This window comes from Topomyia yanbarensis, chromosome 2 (genome assembly GCF_030247195.1).
Source record: "Topomyia yanbarensis strain Yona2022 chromosome 2, ASM3024719v1, whole genome shotgun sequence".
In the NCBI taxonomy this organism is placed as follows: domain Eukaryota; kingdom Metazoa; phylum Arthropoda; class Insecta; order Diptera; family Culicidae; genus Topomyia; species Topomyia yanbarensis.
The window spans coordinates 157,929,000-157,954,088 of record NC_080671.1 but is presented as its reverse complement, the minus strand read 5'-3'; the positions used below and the strand labels follow the sequence as shown (position 1 = coordinate 157,954,088).

The 25,089-nt window shown below is 37.7% G+C and overlaps 2 protein-coding genes across 3 annotated transcripts; one reads left to right on the top strand and one right to left on the bottom strand.

Annotated features, from left to right (window-relative positions):
* Positions 1–2,769: 2,769 nt before the first annotated feature.
* LOC131681877 (inhibitor of growth protein 4-like) lies at positions 2,770–5,829 on the top strand. 2 transcript variants are annotated; one of them, XM_058962965.1, is made up of 4 exons: positions 2,770–2,951; positions 3,022–3,587; positions 5,332–5,487; positions 5,548–5,829. In XM_058962965.1, exons 1-4 carry the CDS (start codon positions 2,915–2,917, stop codon positions 5,647–5,649), a joined length of 861 nt encoding a protein of 286 aa, XP_058818948.1. In that variant the 5' UTR covers positions 2,770–2,914; the 3' UTR covers positions 5,650–5,829. The 2 variants fall into 2 exon arrangements, with proteins under 2 accessions (XP_058818948.1, XP_058818949.1); XM_058962966.1 differs by having other exon boundaries at positions 2,771–2,951; positions 3,022–3,551.
* A 121-nt stretch (positions 5,830–5,950) lies between these two features.
* LOC131681876 (zinc finger protein 235) lies at positions 5,951–24,883 on the bottom strand. The gene is made up of 4 exons (XM_058962964.1): positions 23,993–24,883; positions 6,470–6,746; positions 6,314–6,414; positions 5,951–6,250 (listed from the first exon to the last, which is right to left on the bottom strand). Exons 1-4 carry the CDS (start codon positions 24,881–24,883, stop codon positions 5,990–5,992), a joined length of 1,530 nt encoding a protein of 509 aa, XP_058818947.1. The 3' UTR covers positions 5,951–5,989.
* Between the last annotated feature and the right edge of the window lie 206 nt (positions 24,884–25,089).

Here is a 25,089-nt window from a genome sequence, read left to right as displayed (position 1 = left end):
AATTTTCATATAAAATCTAAAAAAAACTGTTTGCGTCCAAACATTTTACTCATTGGTTTCCACCAAGAAAAGTTGAAACTCTTTCTCTCACAACTCTCTGTTTCACTCGTTTTGACAGCAGATTCCCTGCTCATCGCATTCGGAATGTTTTCTTTTAGAATTTAAGCGCAAATGAAACAACCGATTCGAAAACCGATTCATTCAGGATGGGTTGTTGCCTTCGGTTGGAATTCCATCATAAATCAGCTCATATTCCAAATCTCATTACGAATGTAATTTACTGGGATGAGGATATTTTATGGTACGGACATCTATGTGTCGTCATAAAGAAGCTCTAGTTTCATGTATATTGCCGCAAGATGTTTAAAATATGGAAAAGCGCACCCTATCATATAACGTAAGCAGAAACGACATAAACTACTCAATTCTCGTCCACTGGACCCGGTCTTCCAGTCACCCTGGACATTGAGTGCTTTTAGGTCCTCTTCCACTGCATACAGCCATCGTGTACGCGGCCTGCCATGGAGTCGTCGGTCTCTTCCCAGTTCTCTGCTAAATATTATCTTCGCCTGTCGTTCTTTCAGCATTCGTGCCACATGACCAGCCCACCGCAGCCTGCCGTTTTTTATTAGCTTGACAATATCCACGCCTTTATATACTTGGTATAACTCGTGATTCATGCGACGACGCCAGATGCCATTTTCTTCTTTACCGCCGAGTATTGTTCGCAACACCTTACGTTCGAAAACACCGAATGCTCTACGATCAACTTCCTTTAACGTCCACGTTTCATGGCCGTACAAGGCAACCGTAACTATCAATGTCTTGTACAACACGAATTTTGTCTTCATCTGCAAGCTACGGGACTTCAGCTACGAAGTCCGTAAAAAGTCCTATTTGCAGCTGCAAGACGCCTTTTCACCTCGCGGGTAACATCATTTTCGCACGTCACTACAGTTCCAAGGTACACAAGTTCTTCCACTATTTCAAATTTATCCCCACCTAACACCACTTCACCATCAACATCACCATTGGACCTACGTATTCTTCCAGCTATCATGTACTTCGTCTTGCTGGTGTTGATTGTGAGACCAATTCTTGCTGTCTTCCTTTTAAAAGACACGAATGCCTCTTCCACGGCTCGGCGGTCGATTCCAATGACATCAATATCGTCCGCAAATCCTAGGAACATATGCGACCGAGTGACGATGGTACCCTTTGCACGCCTGCTCTCCTGATGCCACCTTCAAGAGCAATGTCGAACAGCAAGTTTGACAGCGAATCACCCTGCTTTAATCCGTCTACGGTGTCGTATCCAGAAAGGGAAAGGGCACCCGGTCAACGTTGCAAGCAGAAAGTTAGCAAAAGTTGAGCAAAGCGAAATTGATGCTGGCAGAATTTCTGCGAGCATTTTGCGCGATTTGTGCGAGAATTCTGGCAACGAATTCGCACAAATGCAACAACCGTTTCTGACAGAAGCGGTTAAACCAACCGATGCTGCTCACTTTTATTTATAATCCAACCAGAAATGTACGGTAGGGTGGGACAAAAATTAGATTCCAGCTCCGAGCAACTGTTTAGGTACCATTTGGGTCCTAGAACAACTGTGAAAATTCTTAGCTCGATCGGTGAAACTATATTTTCGCGCCCACTGTTTAAAGTTTACATGGGATTTTATATGGGAAAGTTAACTTTTACAAAATAATTCCTCCAGGAATCGCCGATTACTTCCTAAAAATAAATCGTTATGTGGCTTGTATAAGGAATTTAACAAAGAAAAAATGTCTCGAAAACCACAAAACGATCTGACGCTTGAGAAAAAAATTATTAAGCAGAAACCGATTGATGCTCTGACGATTGATAAAATATTCATTTTTTCTAGCACCACTGCTGTTGGTTGTTCAATTATACGCAATTTTGTTTTAATCCTCTCTTAATGTGTCTAAATCGTTTATCTACACTATTTGGCCACTTCGCAAGGTTTTGAGGGATAAATTGAGGCTTCTTTTGTACATAATAAGAGAAAGTTAAATTTTTTGGTATATAATTAGACCGTCAGAAGCAGTGATGCTATGAAAAGTGAAATTATCATCAATCTTCAAGACATCAATCGGTTTTTGCTTAATAACTTTTTCCACAAGCATCAGATCGTTTTGCAGTCTTCTAAACTTTGTTTCGTGGACAAATTTCCTATGAATATCAGACATCTATTTATTTTTAGGAGGTAAAGGGCGACTATTGGAAGAATTAATTTGCAAAAGACAATTTCCCCATACGAAATCCCATGTAAACTTTAAACCGCGGGCGCAAAAATATAGTTTCACTGATCGAGCTGAAAAATTTGCAGAGCTGTTCTGGGAGCTAAATGGGACTCAAAAAGTTACTCGGAGCCAAATTTTATTTTTTTCATATAACCATGTCCCACTCTAATGTACGGCCAAGATCTCTGCACGCTTCCTGCCACATCTTTGTCAGATGTTTTGATCGATTCGTGCTAAATTCTGCCAGGTAGGAATTGCCAGGATCTTTCCACAGGTTATGTCCGAGTTATGCCAGGGTTTTGCTCGGTTCCTGTCAAAATTTGCCAGAAAACGCGAGCGAAACCGAGTTCGCCCTAGCTCAACTAACCCGACAGGATACGCGCAGAAATCTGACAGGGCTGTCAAAACAAGACTTACAGAAATCTAGCAGAGCGGTCTCTGCCAGAAAATTTACCCACTGGGTTTTGACTGGCCAATTTTGGGTATGTTTTTACCCAACATTAGGTTACAGCTGGTAAGAGTGTACGATTGTGAGTGATAAACAACAAAAACATACAATTATGGCTGCTTAATTCTTCAAACAATATTTTAACTCTTGGAATATCTGGTTTTTTTGTACTTTGAACAATCATCGTGCCCTCAGCTCTTTTAAAATGACGTCGGCTTTGTATTTAGAGCACTATCTTGATGGTATGTATTGCCAATGTAGTAAAAGTTGGTTGCATCAACAGGATTATCGATTGCTTTGACCTTCCAACAGGATTGGAGCACTTACCGAATGAGCTGAAGCGTAACTTCACGTTGATGCGAGATTTGGACTCTCGAGCCCAGGTTCTCATGAAATCTATCGACGAGAAGGCTAATGAATTTATGAAGCAATTGGTAAACACCAAAGAAAACTTTCCGGAGGACGTGAAAAAGGAGAAGCTTCGCACAATCCAGGAACTGTTTAATAAGGCTAAGGAATATGGCGACGACAAGGTGCAGCTAGCCATTCAAACATATGAGCTAGTAGATAAACACATTCGCCGATTGGACTCGGATCTTGCTCGGTTTGAGGGAGAAATTCAGGACAAAACGTTGAATGCTCGAGAGAAATCGGAGGAACAGGTTACCAAAAAGGGTGGCCGGAAAAAGGTGAAGGATGTGAAGAATTCAGCCAAAAAGAAACGTGCCGCTTCTTCCGAGGATGAGGGAAGGGCAGCTGGAGCGACTGGAACCGGAGTTAGCGGAGCTACGAGTGGAAATACCAGCGCCAACGGTAAAGGCAAGAACAGCAAGAAGCAGAAGGTAAATCAAGAAAAAGAAGGCCGCAAAGGTCATAAGGTAGGGTCATCGTTTCATCTCATTCATTTTTTTTCTTTCGTAAGATTATATTAACCGTAAAATGGTCGTTTGTACAACTTCTAGTAGGTAGTGTTTTATATTTTGGAACTTTTCTTTTTTCATTGTAGTATTGAGTTCTACAAGATGACGACACGAATGAACTCATAATGAATGAAGTTCATGTTTGGCAATTCTCGGTGGTTTGTTTACTTTGTCAGATGCGTGAGTGCGAGCGCAACGGGTGCTCATCTGTTACATTCAAACTCACGTAACTTCCATGTAAACAAACCACCGAGAATTGTCAAAAGAAGTTCATCCGGCTCGTTTTGTAGGGTTATGTCGGTTGGTGTAAAACCTAATACTGTATAAGTTAAATAAGTTAAATATTGATGTTGACACTGATAGTTATATTTTAGAATAGATGAAAGTTGCATGTTGGACTACTTACAAGTAGAATAGTAGATGCTATTATCGTGTAGCATCCGTCGCATCCTTTTCGTTTAAATTTATTGCTTCTCAGTAACGCAATTCTAGTTGCTTTTATTACTCTAACCATTTGAAGCCAATGGTAAGAACAACATTTAATTTTGAGTAGAATTTAGGACATTTGAGTCCTCGTTTTGTGCAAACACGTGTATTTCAAAATTGTCATGGTCTTTCTTAAAAAAACGCCTTGTTGAGTATTTAAATAAACCATTAAAAAATTGCATATATTGCCCCGATATAAATCGCGATTTGTTTCTAACAAACCAACTTCAAATGACGCCAAATTGTATTTTTATTTCACATAGGTATGCATGCATTTTGGTTTTTGTGTCAGGGAATTCAAAAAGTAGCTTTCCTTGTATTTACTATTCAAAATTTCACACCTTTTATGCAATACTCATTTTGCTTTATATGTCGGAGAGTTCTGTTTCAGAGATGCCTTCGCTTGAAATTTTTACTTGAATTCCACAAACCTTTTCAGGTTAGATTTCATTTAGTCAAATTTGAATATTTCGGACTCGGTTTGGTTTTTGAAGATGAAATAAACTGGTTGAAATCGAAATCTACTATCTTATCTATTTTAGATTTGTATTGCTGTAATCTGCATGACTGCAGTAGTAATACACAGAACATTGTAGTTTGTCATGTTTTGTGTATGATGGTTTATGCTTTGTGCCTTTAAATCATCAGACATATGTTCCTGTTTATTCAAATATTCTGTTGCATTTCTAGAGGATATCTCTGGAAAGTTTCGATTATGACAGCGTCACTATTAAACTGTCCACCAATTAGCCAAAAAGTATCGATAGTCGACGAGTTTATCTAGTCTATTATGCAAAGGGTTAACGGATTAATGTAGAAGCGACCGAGTTACTAACAAAAGAAAATCGACAAAAACAAGCTCTAAATGCATTTGAATCTTATTGAAAACTCCCGAGTTAATTATATTAGATTAATAATAATAGTTTAAGGGCAGATTTCTTCACTCTCGCTTTCAAGCCCAGTTTAAACGCACTAGTCCACATGATTTAAAAGTTAAGCGAGGGTGAAAAAATCGAACTTTGAGCTCTGTTTTCCCTATTCACGTTGATTATATTAAATTGGTTAATTACGCGAGACGAGGCAACCATTTATATTTCTAACTACAACCATTTAGATTACTAACCCCCTTGCACGTGTCATTTTCCACCCATATCTATCCGTCTCTGAATGGGACATTTCTAAACGCTCTATGTGATTTATGCTTTAACTTTCACAGAAAAATGCAGAACTGGACGATAGTGCACAGGATGGTGGTCATGGTACTCCACACCCTAGTGATGTTCTTGACATGCCGGTCGATCCGAACGAACCCACATACTGCCTGTGTCACCAGGTATCGTACGGCGAAATGATCGGTTGCGATAATCCAGATGTAAGTTGTACATTGACTTCCCGCGCGTATATTAAGTCCTTAATCGTCAACTTTCCACAGTGTCCCATCGAATGGTTCCACTTTGCTTGTGTCGGGCTGACTACCAAGCCGAAAGGGAAATGGTTCTGCCCGAAGTGTTCGCAGGATCGGAAGAAAAAGTAGACTTCGACATTGGCCACCAGCTTTCTCAGTTTCTTTCATGTCTAAATTAGTATGTGTAGTTTGCTAAGTGAAGTATTGTTGTATGGGGTGGGTAATTTCCTAAGAACTATTTTAAACGAGTGCGAATGTTTCGGACGTGAATGTTTGGAAAATATAGTGATGCTCTTGTATTCCTACTTATCCAACGCCAATTGGCTAGTGCATTCCAACTGCGCTTTATTAGAGAAATTTTCCATTTTACAAAGTTATAGTTCTAGATATAGCATATATTACAATAAATAATACTTAACACTTTAAACTCCTCAAATAGCACAGCTTATGCACAGTGCGAAGATATGCATCACCCATCTGTTGGCTTAAATTGACATTTTTTGGCATGTGTTCGCATATTGCTAGACTGGGTGAATGTTTGGCCGCAATTGGGATGCGGACATTTATACGGTTTGTATCCGGTGTGATAGTTTAGATGAGTCTTCAGGTGATGCTTTTTGGTGAATGCTTTTGGACAAATCGGGCAGGCAAACGGTTTAATTCCCGAGTGGAGTCGATGATGAAGTGTCATATTGCTGCGATCAGCAAAACTCTTACCACACACCGAGCACTAAAAATGGAAAGAAAGTTATAGTTATAGTTCATTAATGACGGGAATTTAAACAAAACTCACTTGGTAGGGCTTTTCTCCTGAATGAGTTCGAAGGTGCTGCTTCAGCAACATTTTTCTGGAAAATCTCTTGCCACATTCGCTGCACTTGTGTGGCTTAACCCCTACAAAAATTAGAAATATTATCTACAGTATATTTTATACGACTAACTATACTACCGGTGTGGATCCGAACATGCATGTTGAACGCTACCCGCTGATTGAACGACTTGGGACAGTGGGGACAAGAGTACTCTTTCTTGTTCCGATGGATTTTCAGATGACTACTAAGGTATCCCTTGTCGTTGAATATTTTGCCACACTCTGGGCATTTGGCGGCAAATTCTTTCGTTCCACGGTGGACTGAAATGTGGTACTTGTAATTGCGTAGCTGAGAGAAACCTTTTCCGCATTCCTCGCACTCAAAGCGCGGTGTCTTGTGTGTTTTCTCGTGCATCTGCGAAAATGTTGAATGAAAAGAGATATTATTTTCACTTTATTTGAAACAATCGTTTTTAGCATTTAGACATTAAGTACATATGGGTTTGTATTAATAGGTGATCACAGTGTATATTTTTAGTTGTTTGGTCATTGGCAAGTCGTGTGTAAAATTTTATAGGTCATCGTTTTGAATACGAATATATTCACTAAATAAAGATATTTATATTTAAGAATAATTCTAGAGAAAATTTTCAATAGGACGTAAGTAACATTGAGAGCCTCTCTTTGTTTACTTTCTCTTTCGTTTATTACGACGTCATTACAACACTTTGTACTAATTTTCCAGTGCATATCGAAAGCCGACGGTTTTTACTACAATATTATGCAAAGAGTAGAGAAGTAAATGTTGAAATGGCCGAGTAATGAACAGAAGAGAAAGACCTCACAGAGAATCTCTCATTGTTACTTACGTCCTATTGAAAATTTTCTCTAGAATTATGTTGTCTATAAAACTAGTTTACAGCATTTCTGAATTGAAAACAATTACTTGATGCCGACTAAGTTAATTATTAATTAATTAATCATTGCACAATAATAACTTTAAAAGTATACTGCCACGTCTGAGAACCTATTGTTTAGGCATCATGGGGAATTGAATTTTGTAATTGATCTCTTAGCCAGGTCCCATAGTTGTCAAATTGTCATTTTTTGAAGAGATGTTCCAAAATATGGATTAGGGACAATGCTTCGAAGGGAAGCGAAGTTTGATTAGACTGATTGTCTATAAACATAAATTTTCTCATAGAAAAATTGCATACATTTTAATATTTGCTAAAAATGTATTTCTTTGAAAATGCGTAGGGTTGAGACAAAAACTCAATGTGATTAGCAACGATAATTTTATTTTGGAAAGTTGAAGGAAAATAATGAAAAATTACTTTTTCCGTTAGTCTCTAGCAGGTCAGGATCGGTTTGATTTTTGTTGTATTATCAATTATATAAATAGACTCTGGGCAGTATTGAAAATAATAAATTCAAAATATTATTGGTGTATATTTGAGTGTTGAATTGTATGGTGTAACAAAATGTTTTATTCGTGGACTCGTTCTGGACTTGTGAGCTTTAATAGTGAAGAAAAGTAAAATTTATCCTCCAAAACATTTTTTTCGGCCACGATCATGCTGTCGAACCTGTCAACGTTGGATGTTCTTTGAAGAACATTACAACGTAAAGCAGCGTAATAAATTAATTTTGGCGGCTAATCCTTCTAGAAGTAATTATAAAGTATTTATTCTCCAACCAAATTTAATTCAAGATTTAATTGTTACAGCAAAGTTTCCGAAAATGCTATTCCAAAAAGCTTTGTTGAATGTGGCGGGCAAAGCGTAGTAGCAAATCGACAAGGCGTACGTTAAAGCCTCTATGAACAAAATAAAAAAAAACTTTGTCTAAGACAGTTCAAAACTAATTTTGTCGAAAACATGAATACTCCATGTATGCAGAATATCGAAATATAGTCTAATGCGAAAGTAAACTTTTAAAACAAGATATTCTGATATTACTGCATTTGATAAATCTCTACTGCTGAATATAAACAATAAAATTCACATTCTATTGGGTCTGGGTCAATTGGCATAAAGTCATTTGGCATAACGTCATTTGTCATAACGTTATTTGGCATAACGGTAATTTGGCATAATGGTCATTTGGCATAATTTTGAGAATTGATTACACTGAAGGTCATTTGGCATAACAGTCATTTGGCATAACGGTTATTTGGCACAATGGTCATTTGGCATAATTTTGAGAATTGATTACACTGAATGTCATTTGGCATAACGGTCATTTGGAATAACGGATATTTGGCATAATTTTGAGAATTGATCACACTGAAGGTCATTTGGCATAACGGACATTTGGCATAATTTTGAGAAGTGATCACACTGGAGGTCATTTGCCATTTTTCAATTACTACACATAATTTAAAACTGTTCGAGAAGGCAGGTATTCGGCATATCGGCAAAAGTACGTAGAACTACAGAAATTTCATTTAGTTCGTAAATAAATTGGAATTCAAAGCGATGATCTATACTTCTTTATACACCAATCGATTGTAATTGATTTCGGATAAATTCCTGAAAGATCAATTTTTATATTTTCTCAAAAAAATAGACAAAAGTACGTAGAACTACGAAAATTTCATTTAGTTAGCAAATGACTTCGAATTCAAAGCGTTGACCTATAAATTTTCATGTACCAATCGATTGTAATTGCTTTCGGCTTCAATTTCTGAAAATATAGTTCTAATTTTTATTTTTGTCTTTAGTTTTTGAGAAAATATAAAAATTGATCTTTCAGAAATTGTAGCCGAAATCAATTACAATCGATGCGTGTATAAGGAAGTATAGGTCATCGCTTTGAATTCTTTTTATTTATTTATTTTTTATATATATTATTTTTCATTACATTATTTTGTTTGCATTACATTTCAAATTTAGTATATTGGGTGTTCAGCTACAAGTGGTGACTTTTCATCCCTATTGTTTACATGATTCGGTTAATTATTATTAAGATATAATATACTTTCGCAGTTAAGTGATTTTTGCAGTAGGAAGTTTTAAACCTACTTGTCATGTGAATAAGGAGCTAAACAAATCTTATAAACTAACTTAAAAACTATAAAGAGAGCTAATCGTTGCATTTGGCGATTGGAACGATTTTTGTCGGAAGTTGCTTATGCATAATACAGTTCGTCATAATTTCTAATGTTTCTACGTTTGCGAGCCTGTGCAACTCGTTTGTGCTAAACCAGGGAGGACGCTTCAAAATCATTTTCAGAATTTTATTCTGAATCCTTTGAAGCGTTTTCTTCCTAGTAGCACAACAACTTGCCCAGATTGGCACTGCATATAGCATTGCCGGTCTAATAATTGTTTATAAATTACAAATTCTTTAGGCAGAGCCTAGAATTCCTGTTCATAAGAGGGTATAAACATTTTATATATTTGTTGCATTTTGTTTGGATTCCTTCAATATGATTCTTAGAACTGAGCTTTTTATCGTAAATCAAACCCAAGTATTTAACTTGATCTGACCACGTTAAATTCAAACCATTAAATTTAATAATATGGCTATGATTTGGTTTGAGAGAAGAAGTTCTTGACTTATGCGGAAACACAATCAATTGTTTTTTTGCCGCATTAGTGGAAATTTTCCATTTTTTCAGGTACTCGTTGAAAATATTCAGGCTTCGTTGCAGGCGACTGCAGATAATACGAAGACCTCTACCAGTGGCTGAGATGCTAGTATCATCACAAAAAAGTGATTTTTTACAACGTGCGGGTAGATTTGGAAAATCAGAGGTAAAAATATTGTATAGGATTGGTGCGACACTTGACCCTTGCGGGACACCTGCTTTTACGGATAGCTTATTAGATTTACAATTCTGATAAGAAACCTGTAGGGTACGGTTAGTAAGATAATTTTTAATTATCTTTATTATGTAAATTGGAAAATTGAAATCCCACATTTTGGCAATTAAACCTTTGTGCCAAACACTGTCCAAAGCTTTTTCGATATCTAGAAGTGCAACTCCAGTGGAATAACCCTCTGAGATATTTGCCTTTATCATGTTAGTTACTCCCACAAGCTGATGAGTATTTGAATGTCCAATACGAAATCCAAACTGCTCGGGTAGAAAAATAGAATTCTCATTGATATGTGACATCATTCTAGTTAGGATGATTTTTCCAAATAATTTACTAATAGAAGAGAGTAAACTAATTGGTCGATAGCTAGATGCTTCTGCTAGGTTTTTATCTGGCTTTGGAATAGGAATAACCTTGGTATTTTTCCATCTTTCGGGAAACTATTTTTTTTATTTATTTATTTATTTACTTATTATCTTCGGTATACACCGTACAAACACATTTTAAAACTGTATATTTCTTATTAATAACTTATATCTTTGCTTGGAAACGTTAAAATCATACACTGAAGCAGCTTCGTTAAATCTGCGGCAACATCTTTCCAGTGGATTATTTTATCCATATGAAGTACGGTGTCTAGGGATCCACAACAGAGTGGGGTTACGAAGAACACGAGGAGGCGCATACAAATTAACGCCCGAGAGAAGATCGGGACTGTCGATATTACTTGACAGCAAGTCGAAAACAAAAACTCTTTGCCGGAAGATACGGCGAGTCGCCAGAGTCTGCAGACCGAGTAGCATGCATCGATCGGCATAAGGAGGGAACACAACTGTGGAAGTTTCCTGAGGGCGAATCGCATAAAACATCTTTGTATACGTTCTAGTCGGTCAATTTGAACGGCATGGTATGGTGCCCACACTTGCACAGCATACTCCAGAACACTTCTGATCAGGGCACAGTAAAGTGCTTTTAGTGCGTAGAAATCATCGAAGTCCGCCGTGTTCCGCTTTGAGAAGCCCAGCATTCCGAAAGCCTTAGCAGTTGTCGCGGTAATATGGTCGGAAAAGCTCAACTTCCTATCGAAGTGCACTCCCAAGTCACGGATTGAGTCGACGCTTTCAATTGTTCTTCCTTTTAGGCTGTATTCATAACGTTCTGGAGTAAGCAACCGTCCAAAACTAATTACTTTGCATTTATTAACGTTGACTTCCATTCCGTTAAGCGTGCACCATTCTTGAATAGTACAGATATCTTCTAGAAGCACTACGGCGTCAAGTGCAGAAGCGATAGTTCGGAAGATTTTGAGATCGTCCGCGTATAGCAATTTCCCAAACATGATCCGACTGCAGATATCATTAATAAACAAAATAAAAATAAGCGGACCCAGATGACTGCCTTGCGGGATACCTGTGGGTGTTCTGAATGTGCTTGAGCATGTGTTTTTTATGCTCACGAATGCCAAGCGATCGGAAAGATACGACTGCAACCTGTTAGTCAGCCAGATGGGAAATCCCAAACGCTTTAATTTCAGGATTGTGATGTTGTGCGGTACTTTTTCGAAAGCTTTTGAAAAATCGATGTAAATTGCGTCCACCTGATGACGCTTCTCGACGGCGAACGCAACTTTTTTCCAGGCGATAGGAAAAATTCCTTCAGCGAGAGACCGATTGAAAATGATGCACAATGGAAGAGACAGCACGTGGGCGCAGCTTTTTATAAATTGGGGCGAGAGATGATCGGGGCCAGGCCCTTTCGACAAATCAACAGCATTCAGAGCATTCAAGACGTCAGCTCGACTTACAGTGGGACGGGGGAGATTTATGTTGTACGATGGTAATGTTTCCAAATACTCTTTCGAACGGGCGGTATAGTCGCTTCTAAACACTCCGCGAAAGAAATCAGCAAACAAATTTACGGTATCAGCTGGAGATTGCGCGCTTGCGTTTCCAAGGAAAACGTCAGTGGGAGTACTAAAATTCGAAGTCATTTGCCAACTAAACTTTGAAAAAATAATTTGTATATTGTAGACGTCTTAGAGGGACTCGTATAAAAGTTGGCTAACAATATTTTCACTGATTTATCAAAAATTTTCGTTTCTGCGCTATACATTATCTATTTATTTGGCATTATCTTGCCAAAATTGCTTCAAAAATCGAAACATTCAAGGTGTCACGCCAAAAATTCCTGTTGCTAATCTCTTAATTAAATATCTGTTAAAAGGTTGCAATACATTAACAAATTTTTTGGTTTTACTTTTTGGATAATTGGATGGATTATAATCTGATCTAGAAGTATGTGCATCACAAGATTCCTTTTTCTAAGGAGCCCCTGGAAAACGACTGTGCAGCTTTAAAAATCGATATTTTTACAGATGAATATTTACATGTTAATTTTTTATAATATTTCCAATAAAATATATTGAAATCCAGTTTTAATATTACACGGTGCTACAGTGATCTTGTACCTTTCAAGTGACCTAGTATTGGTTGCAATGCAAATACAACACAAGAAAATGTTTGGAAAATGTTGTACACCCTCAAAAAAAAAATTATGCTCGAACATTTTTCAACCGATTTCAAATTTGAGTGTTGAGTATTCTGGAAAGCAGCGTTGCCAACATTTTTTTCAAAAAAACTAGAACCTTTCTTTAAAAAAAAACTGGAAAAAACTGGATGCTCGAAAAAAACTACTTTACCCTTGTAATGTTTAAGTCAACGATTCAATGAACGTAATTTTGAGTAAACGCGTATGTTACATAACTTTTACTGAAAATTTGAGTTTTTTGATATTGTTGTCCAAATCAAAAAAATATTAAAACATTCGAAGTTGATGATAATTGTAATAGTTAGTCGAACTTAACTGTTTTTAGGGTTTCAATCTACACAGTCAAAATCATAAATTTAAGACCATTTGCTAAACTTGAGGATGCGCTTAAACCTTTCTTTAGATACCACTATGCAACTAGCTGAGAATTCAACAAATGTTCATCAAAATATTTGACACAATGTAAAGTTTTTAATTGAAATCGAATCAAAATGTACATTGCAGAACCGTTTTACTCACAAGAGTTCAGGTTACGGTGGATTAAAATCTTATTCTGGGGCACTCGGCATCATTCCATGGCTTGCTTGAAAACTCTATGAATCAATTGTCTGTTTGACTGGATGTTGTAAAAAAAAACTGGAAGAATCCAGTTTGAACTGGAAGGTTGGCATCACAGCTGGAAAGAAGAAGAAATGACCTCTCCAACGGTATACTATGTTATGTTTTTTGTCAATGTTACATTGCGGTTTTGGGTCAACAATACTAAAACAACCATAATTTGACGATTTTTCCATGAAAATTACTCAGCATTCTTTTATATTATGTTCACACTACAGAGTTAAAACACGTTTTAATAATTGGCAACAAGAAAAATGTCATCAAGATAGCGTTAAAACACGCAGTCTGAAAGTAGTATTAAAGAAGCGTCTTTAACCCTTTAGTGCCTAAATTTTTTGTTGGCTTGAAAAAACTGTTGTAGGTGGGTTTCGTGATGAGAAAAAGGAAAATTATGTTGATAATTCTTGTAAGTAATGAATTTTTCATTAAAGCCTTAAAATAAGTAGGCCACCTAGAGGCCGTGTTGGGCAGCTGGGCGAATAAAAACCAAAAACTTTTTTTCTTCTAGTTACTTCAACATAAGCGAATACAGCTGGTCGCTTATATTTTGGACTCCATCAGAACGTAAATTACCTAAACTGTAAAGAGTATTTCTCTAGTGCTTTGGTTGTTTAATTACTGACTTCTAATTTATAGTAGGGGAGTCCAGGGTGTGCTGGCGATGGTTTCACTTATCATGTTTTATCTTTTTAATTTAAGAAGATCATGTAAAAGAGAATGCGTAGCATAAAAGAGCGGACTGTTGGCTGCATCACAGAATTTTAAATATGTGACGTAAAAACCTCACCAACTTACGACTATACGCACAATGATGCCACCTGGTCACTTTTGATGATAAAGTATGGATGTTCCGGCATTTTAAATTCGGCGCACACTTCGTATTCACACGCGAATTTTTGAAATTCTTCAGGTGAAATTCCGAAATAAACAAACAAAAAAAAAACAAATTCTGTTTGTGGTTACGTATATTACATATACGGCCACGAAAAGTTCTTTTCGCGCGCTATAGAAAAATCTAATCATTCGTAGAATAGCTTTGAACTGGTCCTAAATAACAAAAACGCTGAAATTTTAAAAACTTCATCTAGGGTAAAGAGCTTATTTTCGCCCTAACCATGTGAAGCCGTTGGTTAGAGCGGCGTTAGATGTCTTTGTTAAACGCATTGGTGCCAATTCATACGCATTGCATCAATTGTATTCCGAGTAATTAATTAAATGGTGAGGATCCCTCCCTAATACGACTAAAATAGGCTCTGCACTCTAATAAGCTCGAAAACTCAATTTCGCATACAACGTGCACGAAACAGAATGTAATGCAACATAAACACATTGGAGAATGTATTACATAGTACTTGAAGTGCAGAACTAGACAGCGCCCTATGTCTAATACAAAAGGAGAAAAAAGATTCCGCCAACTAGCCCAGACTCTTTTTCCAATTTTTATGTTAACGACCTATTGAGTCAATTTATCAACTGTTGTTACGGCATTTGGATGCGGAATTAAAATTTTATTTAAACCCTAAATCCCTAAATTTCTATTTAAACAAAGACGCTTTTCGCTACATTTGTAGACCATTGCAAAGATTATTGAATACAGTGATTCTCAACCCGGGGTTCGCGGATCCCTAAGGGGCCGTGAAAGGGTTTCTGGGGGTCCGCGAAGATGAGTATCTTTTCCGGTTGGATATTTAAAATTTAAGCTTTTTGCATCAAACAGAAAATATTTTATTGATAGCATACAGAACCGATCTTCGCAAGATTCCGGAGTTGACTGCCACGTCACTAGAAGGTGTTTTTGTTTTTGTCCAAACTTTTTTTAAGTTTTTGGGTGAAATACAGTGTAATTTATCGAAAAACGAAACCAACCATTCACTAGGTCGTGTCTACCATTAAGCTGTGTATTAGTTGGTGAAAATATCGCGAGAATAGTGCAGCTTAACAAAAATTTTTTCGTTATTTTACCAAGTACGGGTGTGATTCTAGCAACTAAAATACACTCCCGTTCGTTCTACTCAGTGCCTGCAGCGCCATCTAAACCCGACTTTAAGGTTCATCGCTTTGGTTGATCGATGATAGAGGAGAAAATTTCGCAAAGGAAAGGCATCGCAGTTAAACCCATTCCGGAACCGGTTCGGATTTCTGAATGGAGTCGGAGTGGATTCCAGCTCGGATGCAGCAGCCGATTCCGAATCAATCGGTTTCGGCATCGGTTGTTGCGTTTGAGCTGGAATCCATACTAACTCCATTCAGGATTCCGAATCAAATTCTGAATGGTTTGACCGGGATAGAATGATTGACTGTCGGCGAGATCGTTTTATTTGATTTTTGGGTGTATAGGGTAGTGAGCCTATTTTCACCCTGTTTCTCTTATCATCCAACCCATTTAAAGCAACAGTCTCAGCCGACAACGAAATAAAAGGAACAGGTAGCTTCTAGGGAGATGGACGGGTGTCGATGGCCAACCCACCCCACAGGAATATACCATACGGGAACTGGTTTTGAAGAAACCAGTGGAAACTGAACCTGCACCTGCAAATGTGAGAAAGACAGGATTGCTCGGGCTGTTTGATGCGTGAGAAAGAAGCTGGAGATTTTGAGGATATCTAAAGAAGGTTTGGAATGGGACGAAAAATGGATAAGCAAGTATCAGTCACTCGCGTAAGTAGCAGATGAGGAAGGAAATAGAAAAACTGGTATATTTTTCTGCAGACATATTCTAATTTATATATACAAAAATCAAATAAATACACTAAATACGCGTCGATTTCTTACCTCATGTAAGGAGTCGAAAGTCTTATTGTAATGTTATAATCCATTTGATACAAACATTACAGTAAGGCGGGGCTGGTTGATGGAACGATGACCTCGGAACATGTCTGGCACTGTACACGAAATGGGTCATCGGAAAGTCAATCCTTGAACCAAGTTATTTGCATGGATATGTTAAAATACATGCAAACATCTTTTTTCTGTAAATCACTACCAGCTAGTGGGAGTTAGGTTGGTTAACACACACATATTTGTAGACCATTGCAAAGATTATTTCTTCTTCTTTCCAAAACAAAATTAAAAAGCTGTTGAAAAAACTGCGTAAAAAATTTTTGGGTGCTCAATATCTTGAAAAAAGTGTTTTTGTTATTCTGGTTGCAGTTGAAAATCGAAATAGTGAATTTGCGCCTTTCGGTTTTTCTCCTATTTTCAGCGTACGCAATTAAAGTGCAACTGGTGTAGATGATGAGCAACTTGATTATCTAACATGTACACAAGATGCGCATTAGTTGCCCACTCTGCAAATTTGTGGGTATATTAAATTGATCAAACGTGGTTTTGTGTTGTATTTGACGAGATCTACACTCACTTTAAAAGTACATTCAATTTATTTTTTTATTTTGTAGCATCGTGTCATTTCTTCAAGGATATCATTCGTAAGTTTATCGTTCTAGAGATTGAATGTGATATTTCTCTCTACCCATGTACAACAAAATCGACCAAGTTACCCCTCAAAAAGGCTTCCAGGCCCGGCGGCAATCGATTTCTTAGTTACAAAGCGTTATGCATGCAGTAAGAACTTGAGCTTGGAAATTTCATTGACTGACTAAAATTAATTGAAAAAGTAAGATATTACGGAAATATCACATATGGTGTGTTTCATAGATTCGTATAAACTTTTTCCATGCACAAAAAGTCAAGGGGTCCTAGCAGGCCCTCTAGGTATTCCGGCATCAACTATGCATACTGGTGATGCAAATAATGTTCCAAGGACATATGTTTGCATCCTAAAACAAATTTTGATGAATTCATTTCAATTTTGACAAATATTTCTTAAGCTTTGACGAACTTATTTTGGATTAACACATTTACCATTTATTATTTTCATGTAATATTTCTCACGTAAAAACTTTCCAATGCACCCAGAACTGTGCACGCATACTAGACCTGCAAAATTTTTTGGAACACTGCTAAATGAAGTGTTAAACCATATGCCACTTATGAGCTTTTCCCTATATCTCTAGTTCATTCACAAGAGTTTTGAAGCTTCTATGGTGAAATATGTGGAAAATCGGAAACAAGAAATCAAAATTCAATAAAACCTCAAAACTTCAGGTGGTGTAGCTTTTTAATAACGAAAAACTTTATTGAAAGTTGCATAATGATTGGAGGTTACCAGACAACGTTATTTAACTTCGAAGATTAGAAGAATTTTTGAAAATGTCCTATTCTAAACATGTGCGAGATAAAGAAGCAGCTTTTAACATTATATTACAATATTTAGTTACCACATAGTCGGATCAATTTGCAGTCTTCTGCAATGTTAATCCTTTCATCTTCAGCTATACATCTGAGGATTTTAGGCTACATAAGATGATACTGAAATTTTTTACTGAATTCGGTCTATCGCATACTCATGAAGTTATATCGCTGTAAAAAATGTTTCGTTCAAACAGAACCTCACAATTTTTCTTTAATGAAATATGTATCTGAAGTTTTGTTTGTAAAAAATCTCATTTAAGAACAGAATTGCCATTTTTTGTGGTCTGTATGGCAGAATAACAGTTTTTGCCATACTGTCCACGTATATGGCACCTAACATTTGTATTAAACTGACATAAGTCAACATCTCAGCGGGCACACAAATTATGGGCCCCACTGACAGTTCAAATTGTTCTGCTTGTTTTGTTCGAAGCTCGATTTTCACTAGTCAGGTACTGTACGGTATGACTCAATTTTGAGACATTTGTTAAAAAGTCTCAAAATATTAGATAGCTGATTCAAGAAATGTGTTGTTGTGGACATGTCGGTGAATAACATAAACTTCACACCATGGTGCAGCAACAAATTAAATGAACTCGACTATTATAAAATTGTGTTGAATGAAAGTGATTCTGTTTATTGTGGATCGACCCTAACGCGACGTTTTAGATGTTGGCATAGAAATCATGGCGGCGTAGCAGATACCTGGTTTTATCACATAGCGTTGAAGCAAGCTGTGGATTCATAGTTTGGGTAAAATAATGTCAATATACTAGCACACGAAGCTGTCATCTTAGAGTATTCAGATTTGACAAAGTTACACTGCCTATGATCGCAAATCAATCCCATAAAAATAGGAAATCTCATAGAAAACGGGACAAATATACAATCATGGGCAGTATTGAAGTTTGAGACAGTTTTAAAGAGTAAAATTTAGCTCGGCAGTTATTTTACTCCTGAGCGAAAACTGTCAAAATTGTATATTGCCATAATATTGAATTTTTTCTTGTCAGAAAAGGGAACGAACATTTTCCAAGGACAAAGTTCTCCATTTTTAGCCTATGGTAAAACAAGATATTGCTCGACGCATTCGAAAAGTGGTAATTATTTATTTAAATGTTTTAGCTTTTGGCTTCACCAAATGCTTACTCTAGCTAATCCCAATAATGCGTATTCATCTGGAATTCGTAGTTTTATGAGAATTTGACTTTATTAGTATATAGCATAGCAAGTAACTACAAGCGTGAGCTTTAATTTTGAATTCTTCAAAATATTCTAAAACAGTCTACCAGTCGTTTTTTCATAGTCTATTCTACATTGTCCACTAAATTCGAATACACAAATCATTCAAGCACTCGAAAAGTATGTTTTTCCGAGAAAAATATATCAATATGCTTTGGATTTTTCATGCTTTTATTGTAAAAGAGTTTAAAGTTTTACCGGGCCTTAGAGGCCCGGCTTGCCTTTTAGCGTTAGGATTGCAGCTTGCCTTCACAAGGGTAATATAAATTTTTAATGTTGTGCGAAACTTTTGTAAACGACTTATTGCATTCCGCTGCAGTGAAGATATAGCACATCCAGATGAATATTATAAACAAGAGTTTTTTTTACAAAATCTGTGTCTTTGTAAGAGAACAATTTTATTACCAATGTTATCCTATCTGCTAATGCTACCTCTATTAACCACATATCAATACACAACAAGAAAAAAGTTATCGGACTAAACGCCCCAATCGTCAGTTTTCATTCCATTATGCATCTACTTTGCGTTTTTTGAAGTAGAATACTTCTAACGTTTCAATATGGGGTCCCGTTTCAAAAATTTCAGTTGAGAAATTTTCCCAGGTTTGAAATGCGAGTATCTTCCGTTCTACTGGACGAAATTGCAATATTTTTGCACTATCTGATCGGAAATTTGTGCACGTATTTCGTATTAAATTTCGTAATTAGTGCGACTACTATAAATAAACCAAAACTAGAATTTTTAAAAAATCCTTCGGAAACAGCGAGGAAAATGCGCAATTTGCCAGCATATCCCACGCAGAGCCGTCAAAAAGGGGCATGTAAGCGTTTCATTACATACGGGAATATTATATATACAGGTCACGCGAGCTTGTTTTGTATCAGTAGGTGCTCGCTTACCACACGAGCAACATGTTCGTCCGGACGGTACAATGAGCGGTATCATGTTTGCGTTCCCGTATCAAGCGTCATCGCAAGGTTCTTCGTGATAAAATCCAGGGAATCACAAAATCCGCCATTCGGCGTCTGGCTTGTCGTGGTGGTGTAAAATGCATCTCCGATTTAATCTACGAATGCTGATGGTGTGCAGGAAAATGTCATCCGAGATGCCGTGACCTACACTGAACACGCCAAGCGCAAAACCGCAATGAATGTCGTCTATACTCTGAAGCGGCAGGGACGCACTTTGTATGGATTTGGAAGTTGAAAAGGTAGAACTCACTTGTATCATTATAAAAAAGGCCCTTTTCAGGGCCACCAAAATCATTTCAAAGAATAAGTTTGCATTTTCTGTTTCATGGACTGTTTCTCCTTGGAGAGCTATTTGGGTTAAACCCTAAATTATGATTTATTTCAGTACGCAAATTGCAAATATGGTCAGAAACAAACTGGAGTGAAGTGGAAAACATTTTTACTAGGCGCATTCAAAAAAGGTTTCAATTCTCAAACATTTTGCCAAGGTGCCGTATTACATTACTCTCTTTACCCTGAGTGTTCGATAATCTCCGTAGTGGAAACACAATTTCAATTTTGTTCTTTATCAAAAATATGTGGTCGACCAACCAAGGGGTGGAGCTACGACGAGCACATATTGAGGACAACACAAAAAGGACGAGCTTACATTGTGCTGTAGTCAGGTATAAAAACTCAGCATGCTGTTGCTCACGCTCAGTTCGTTTCCAGCATCAGCATGCAGCAGTTCGTTTGCAGCATCTCCCGCAAAATTCAAACCGCCGTCCGTTTGCTGCTGTCAGAAGAGTTGGCCAAGCATGCCGTCTTCGATGGCACTAAAACTGTTACCATATACACCAGCACCAAGTAAATTTCGAACACTGCCCAATGAAAAGGCCCTTTTCAGGGCCATCAATTTATCGACAAAGAATGAAATTGAAGTTTTGTTATTACAAGCATCAGCTTGTCAAGAGCGTTGGATAGTAAGTGAGCCACTTGTGAACAATACCGTCGCTTTCACGAGAATGGCACAAAATCGAAAGTTATTTGTGATTTACAGACAGTTTAGTGTAATGATTCAATTTACAAAAATCGAACGTTTTCTAAATCTTCTGTTGTTTTGAATGAAAACCTTCGATTTTTGCGCTGATTGGAAATAGTTGACTAATTCTGTAGAATGTACAATTACTGAAATAACGGATTTTGTGAAAGCAGTGGTTGGTCCATACAATTCGATTCCAAGCGAGCCAGACTAGTTTTCGTTGGAAGGTCCACCTCTGACAATAGAAGTAAACTATTTTATTTTGAATTCAACTACAACTTCCTTGAAAACAGCACAGCTCAAAAAACTTTTGGGAAAAACGAGCAAACCTAAATTTTCCACTATAATGGAAACTGCCTGTGCCCAGCCGCACAGCATCATCAAGATTGATAGTAATTCAAGCCGGGAGGAAAGAGGTTGTAAGGCAATGGAAAACGAAAATTTCATTTATATCTTACTGGAATATAATTGGCTGGTCCTGAAAAGAACTTGTTGGTTTGTGGTTTATTTTGGATCACAATTTAGGCCTGCTCGATTGCTGATAGCTGTGAATATCTCGCAGGGTGACAGTTTCTGTTCAGTAGTGATGAGGCTTCCTAACGCCAACCGTGACTGGGGCACTTTTACACGGCCTTCGTTGCTTACTGCTTGCGGGGAGGCTTTCGTCCGGTGGACTTACGAGCGGTATGTTTGGTACGGGCCATTTATCAGCAAAGAATCGAATTGAAATTTTGTTATTACAAGCATCCGAAAGTAGCTTGCCAAGAGCGTTCGATGGCAAGTGAGCTACTTGTGAACAATATCGTAGATTTCACGTAGAATGAAACAAAATTAAAAGTTATCATTTGTGTATTTGTTTACAGTTTCGTGTTTACTAGGCGCATTCAAAAAAGGTTTCAATTCTCAAACATTTTACCAAGGTGCCGTATTAGATTACTCTTTTTACCCTGAGTGTTCGATAACCTCCGTATTGGAAACACAATTTTAAATTTGTTCTTTATCAAAAATATGTGGTCGAGCAACAAAGGGGTGGAGCTACGAAGAACACATATTGAGGACAACACAAAAAAGGACGAGCTTACATTGTGCTGTAGTCAGGTATAAAAGCTCAGCATGCTGTTGTTCACGATCAGTTCGTTTGCAGCATCAGCATGCAGCAGTTCGTTTGCAGCATTTCCCGCAAAATTCAAACCGCCGTCCGTTTGCTGCTGTCAGAAGAGTTGGCCAAGCATGCCGTCTCAGATGGCACCAAAACTGTTACCATATACACCAGCTTCAAGTAAATTCCGAACACTGTCCAAACAACAGGCCCTTTTCAGGGCCATCAATTTATCGACAAAGAATCGAATTGAAATTTTATTACAAGCATCAGAAAGTGGCTTGTCAAGAGCGTTGGATGGTAAGTGAGCCACTTGTGAACAATATCGTCGCTTTCAAGTAGAATGGCACAAAATAAAAAAGTTATTTGTGTGATTTGTAGACAGGTTAGTGTAATGATTCAATTTACAAAAATGTAGAATGTTCAATTACTGAAAATAACAGATTTTGTGAAAGCAGTGGTTGGTCCATACAATTCGATTCCAAGCGAGCCAAACTAGTTTTCGTTGGAAGGTCCATCTCTGACAATAGAAATAAACTATTTTATTTTGAATTCAACTACAACTTCCTTGAAAACAGCACAGCTAAAAAACTTTTGGGAAAAACGCGCAAACCTAAATTTTCCACCATAATAAAAACTAGTGCCCCCGCCGCACAGCATCATCAAGATTGATAGTTATTCAAGCCGGGAGGAAAGGGGGAGGGAGGTTGTAAGGCAATGGAAAATTTCATTTATAATAATAATACTTTATAATTGGCTGGTCCTGCAAACAACTTGTTGGTTTGTGGTTTATTTTGGGTCACAAATTTAGGCCCGCTCGATTTCTGATAGCTGTGAATTTTTCGCAGGGCGACTGTTTCTGTTCGGTAGCGATGAGGCTCTTAACGCCAACCGTGACTGGTGCACTTTTACACGGCCTTCGTTGCCAACCAGCCCCTGTCAAGGACGACGTCTCTGTACAGCCAGCATCACTGCCATGAAAGGCAAAATATTGATTTTGAACCGAATGATTAGAAGCTGTATTTAGTTACAAAATGTCGATTAAATTAAATTATTAAATCATCCCACAAGATGCAAAACGTCGTGTGGAATGCTTGAATATCGAGCATAGTGCCGAACATAATTCTTTGTTTGGGGCTTTATAGCTATACCGCTCCATATATGTCGGTCGCTGTCAAACTCCATATGATGGTATAGGGTTGCCAGGGGGCTGTTGCCAACTGCTTGCGGGGAGCCTTTCCTCCGGTGGACTTACGAGCGGTTTGTTTGGTACAGGCCATGTAGCGAAACATTCTGATCTGCTACTTCTCTGATGCTGGTAGTAGGACGACGGTCAAACGCTCGTTTGCGTGCCTTCATTCATAAAAGTTCAACAATATTTTCAAAGAATGTTGCAAATTGTCAACTTGATAATTCCAAAAATACTCCAAATAAACTATGAATGTGTTAAAGTCGACAAAATCGCATAGAAATTGCTTATTCCAGAGCAGAATTTACCGGTCTAAAGTGTATTCTACTTCACTCCGGTTATGTCTCTGACATTACCCACCCATCTTTTTAAAACTGTTTTTTGGTTCAGTCCTTCCTTTTGTATGAGAAAAAAAATCATAATTAGCTACTACTTTTCAAAGCTCAATTATATCGTGAAGTGAAAAAAAATTGATTGCGATCTTAAAAGATTTGGTCAATTTTTATTTAATATCCATTGTTTGAAATCAAGTTGTTCTATATTAGTTTTATGTTATAAAAGTACAAAAAATTCTCGATTTAACCGAATCCAAAATACTCGGAGCACAAAAACAGCTGAGAGAAAAATAGCATACTTAGTGCCATATGCTCTATCATTGTATGCCAACATGTCTGCTGTTATCAAGATAGCCATTTTTCGATTGGATCCTTTTTTGATATGAATCCAAACAATCATAAATATAGTCATTGGGGTTATTAGAATATTATTATCCAATTTTTATCCCCTAAAAGTAGAAACAGCATGAAAAACTCAACAAGAGACTTCAATGCACGATTAACACACCAGCGAGGAACTCTTTCTCATGTACAATTATTGTCGCCTCCATCAAACTTACCATCAGCGTATCCTGGCTACCGAAAATCTTATCACAAATTTGACACTGGAAGGTGTATTCAGGAAAACCGAGCGTGAACGGTCCCACGGCTGTTGTCACGTTTGATGCTAGGCTGTATCCAAGCATATCACTGGCGTCCATTCCGAAGAAAGGGTGCATATCACTATTGTTCGCGTCCATACCGACGCTGCTGGAGGCGCTGCTAGTAGCACTAAAGATACTATTTTGATTTTCATCACTTTTTTCGATTTGGTATAAGCTGCTAAGCACTGACGGGACTGTCACACTTGGTTGGTGCTGCTGCTGTTGCTGGTGATGATGGGTTGTCATTGATGCTGCGGCAGCATAGGCATTGAAAAACCCGACCGGATAGGGATAATTGATAGATAATCTGTTTCGTTCAATTACACTGCTATTAGCATACGCGCCTAGCATCACTTTTCTCTCGACTTCCGCTTTTATCAACGGTATCAACGGGCTACTGGAAGAAGGTGCTATCGAGGACGTTTCTGCTAGAGCAGCTGTTTCTGCAGCTGATACTGTTGACTCGACAACCGTCGCTGGTTTTGCGTAGACGACGATCTTTGGGTCAAACATTAACGGTCCCCGCGAGCACCAAGGGTTGGCTAGAACTCGATTCATTGGACGTTGATTGGCCGATGATGATGATGATGAGGACGGTGCAAGTGATGGTGATAGTGTTGAAGGAAGTTTGGGGTCATCTTGTTCGCATTTGATGCGCATTTTTGATGATAGATCCACGTTGTGCTCCACATCGAGTGTTCTTGTATTGTTTTCATTGCTCCTTAGAAGGATATTTTCGATTGTAAAGTTTGTGTGTTTTTTTGGGAGAAAATTTAAATCACTCATTTTGCTATCGGTAAATCCCATAGTATTTTATCACACAGGCGCTAGTGTCGCAGGTTTCACGCAGTATCGATGATAGAAAAAAAAACATTCGGAAAGGACTTGCTGAAAAAACCGGTAGCCGCTCGGAGCACGCGCGCCTGATCAACCATTTACGTCTGTTTACTTAGATAAACTGTTTGATTACGATTAAGTCAACCATCTGAGAAGGCTATGTCAGAGATGGACAC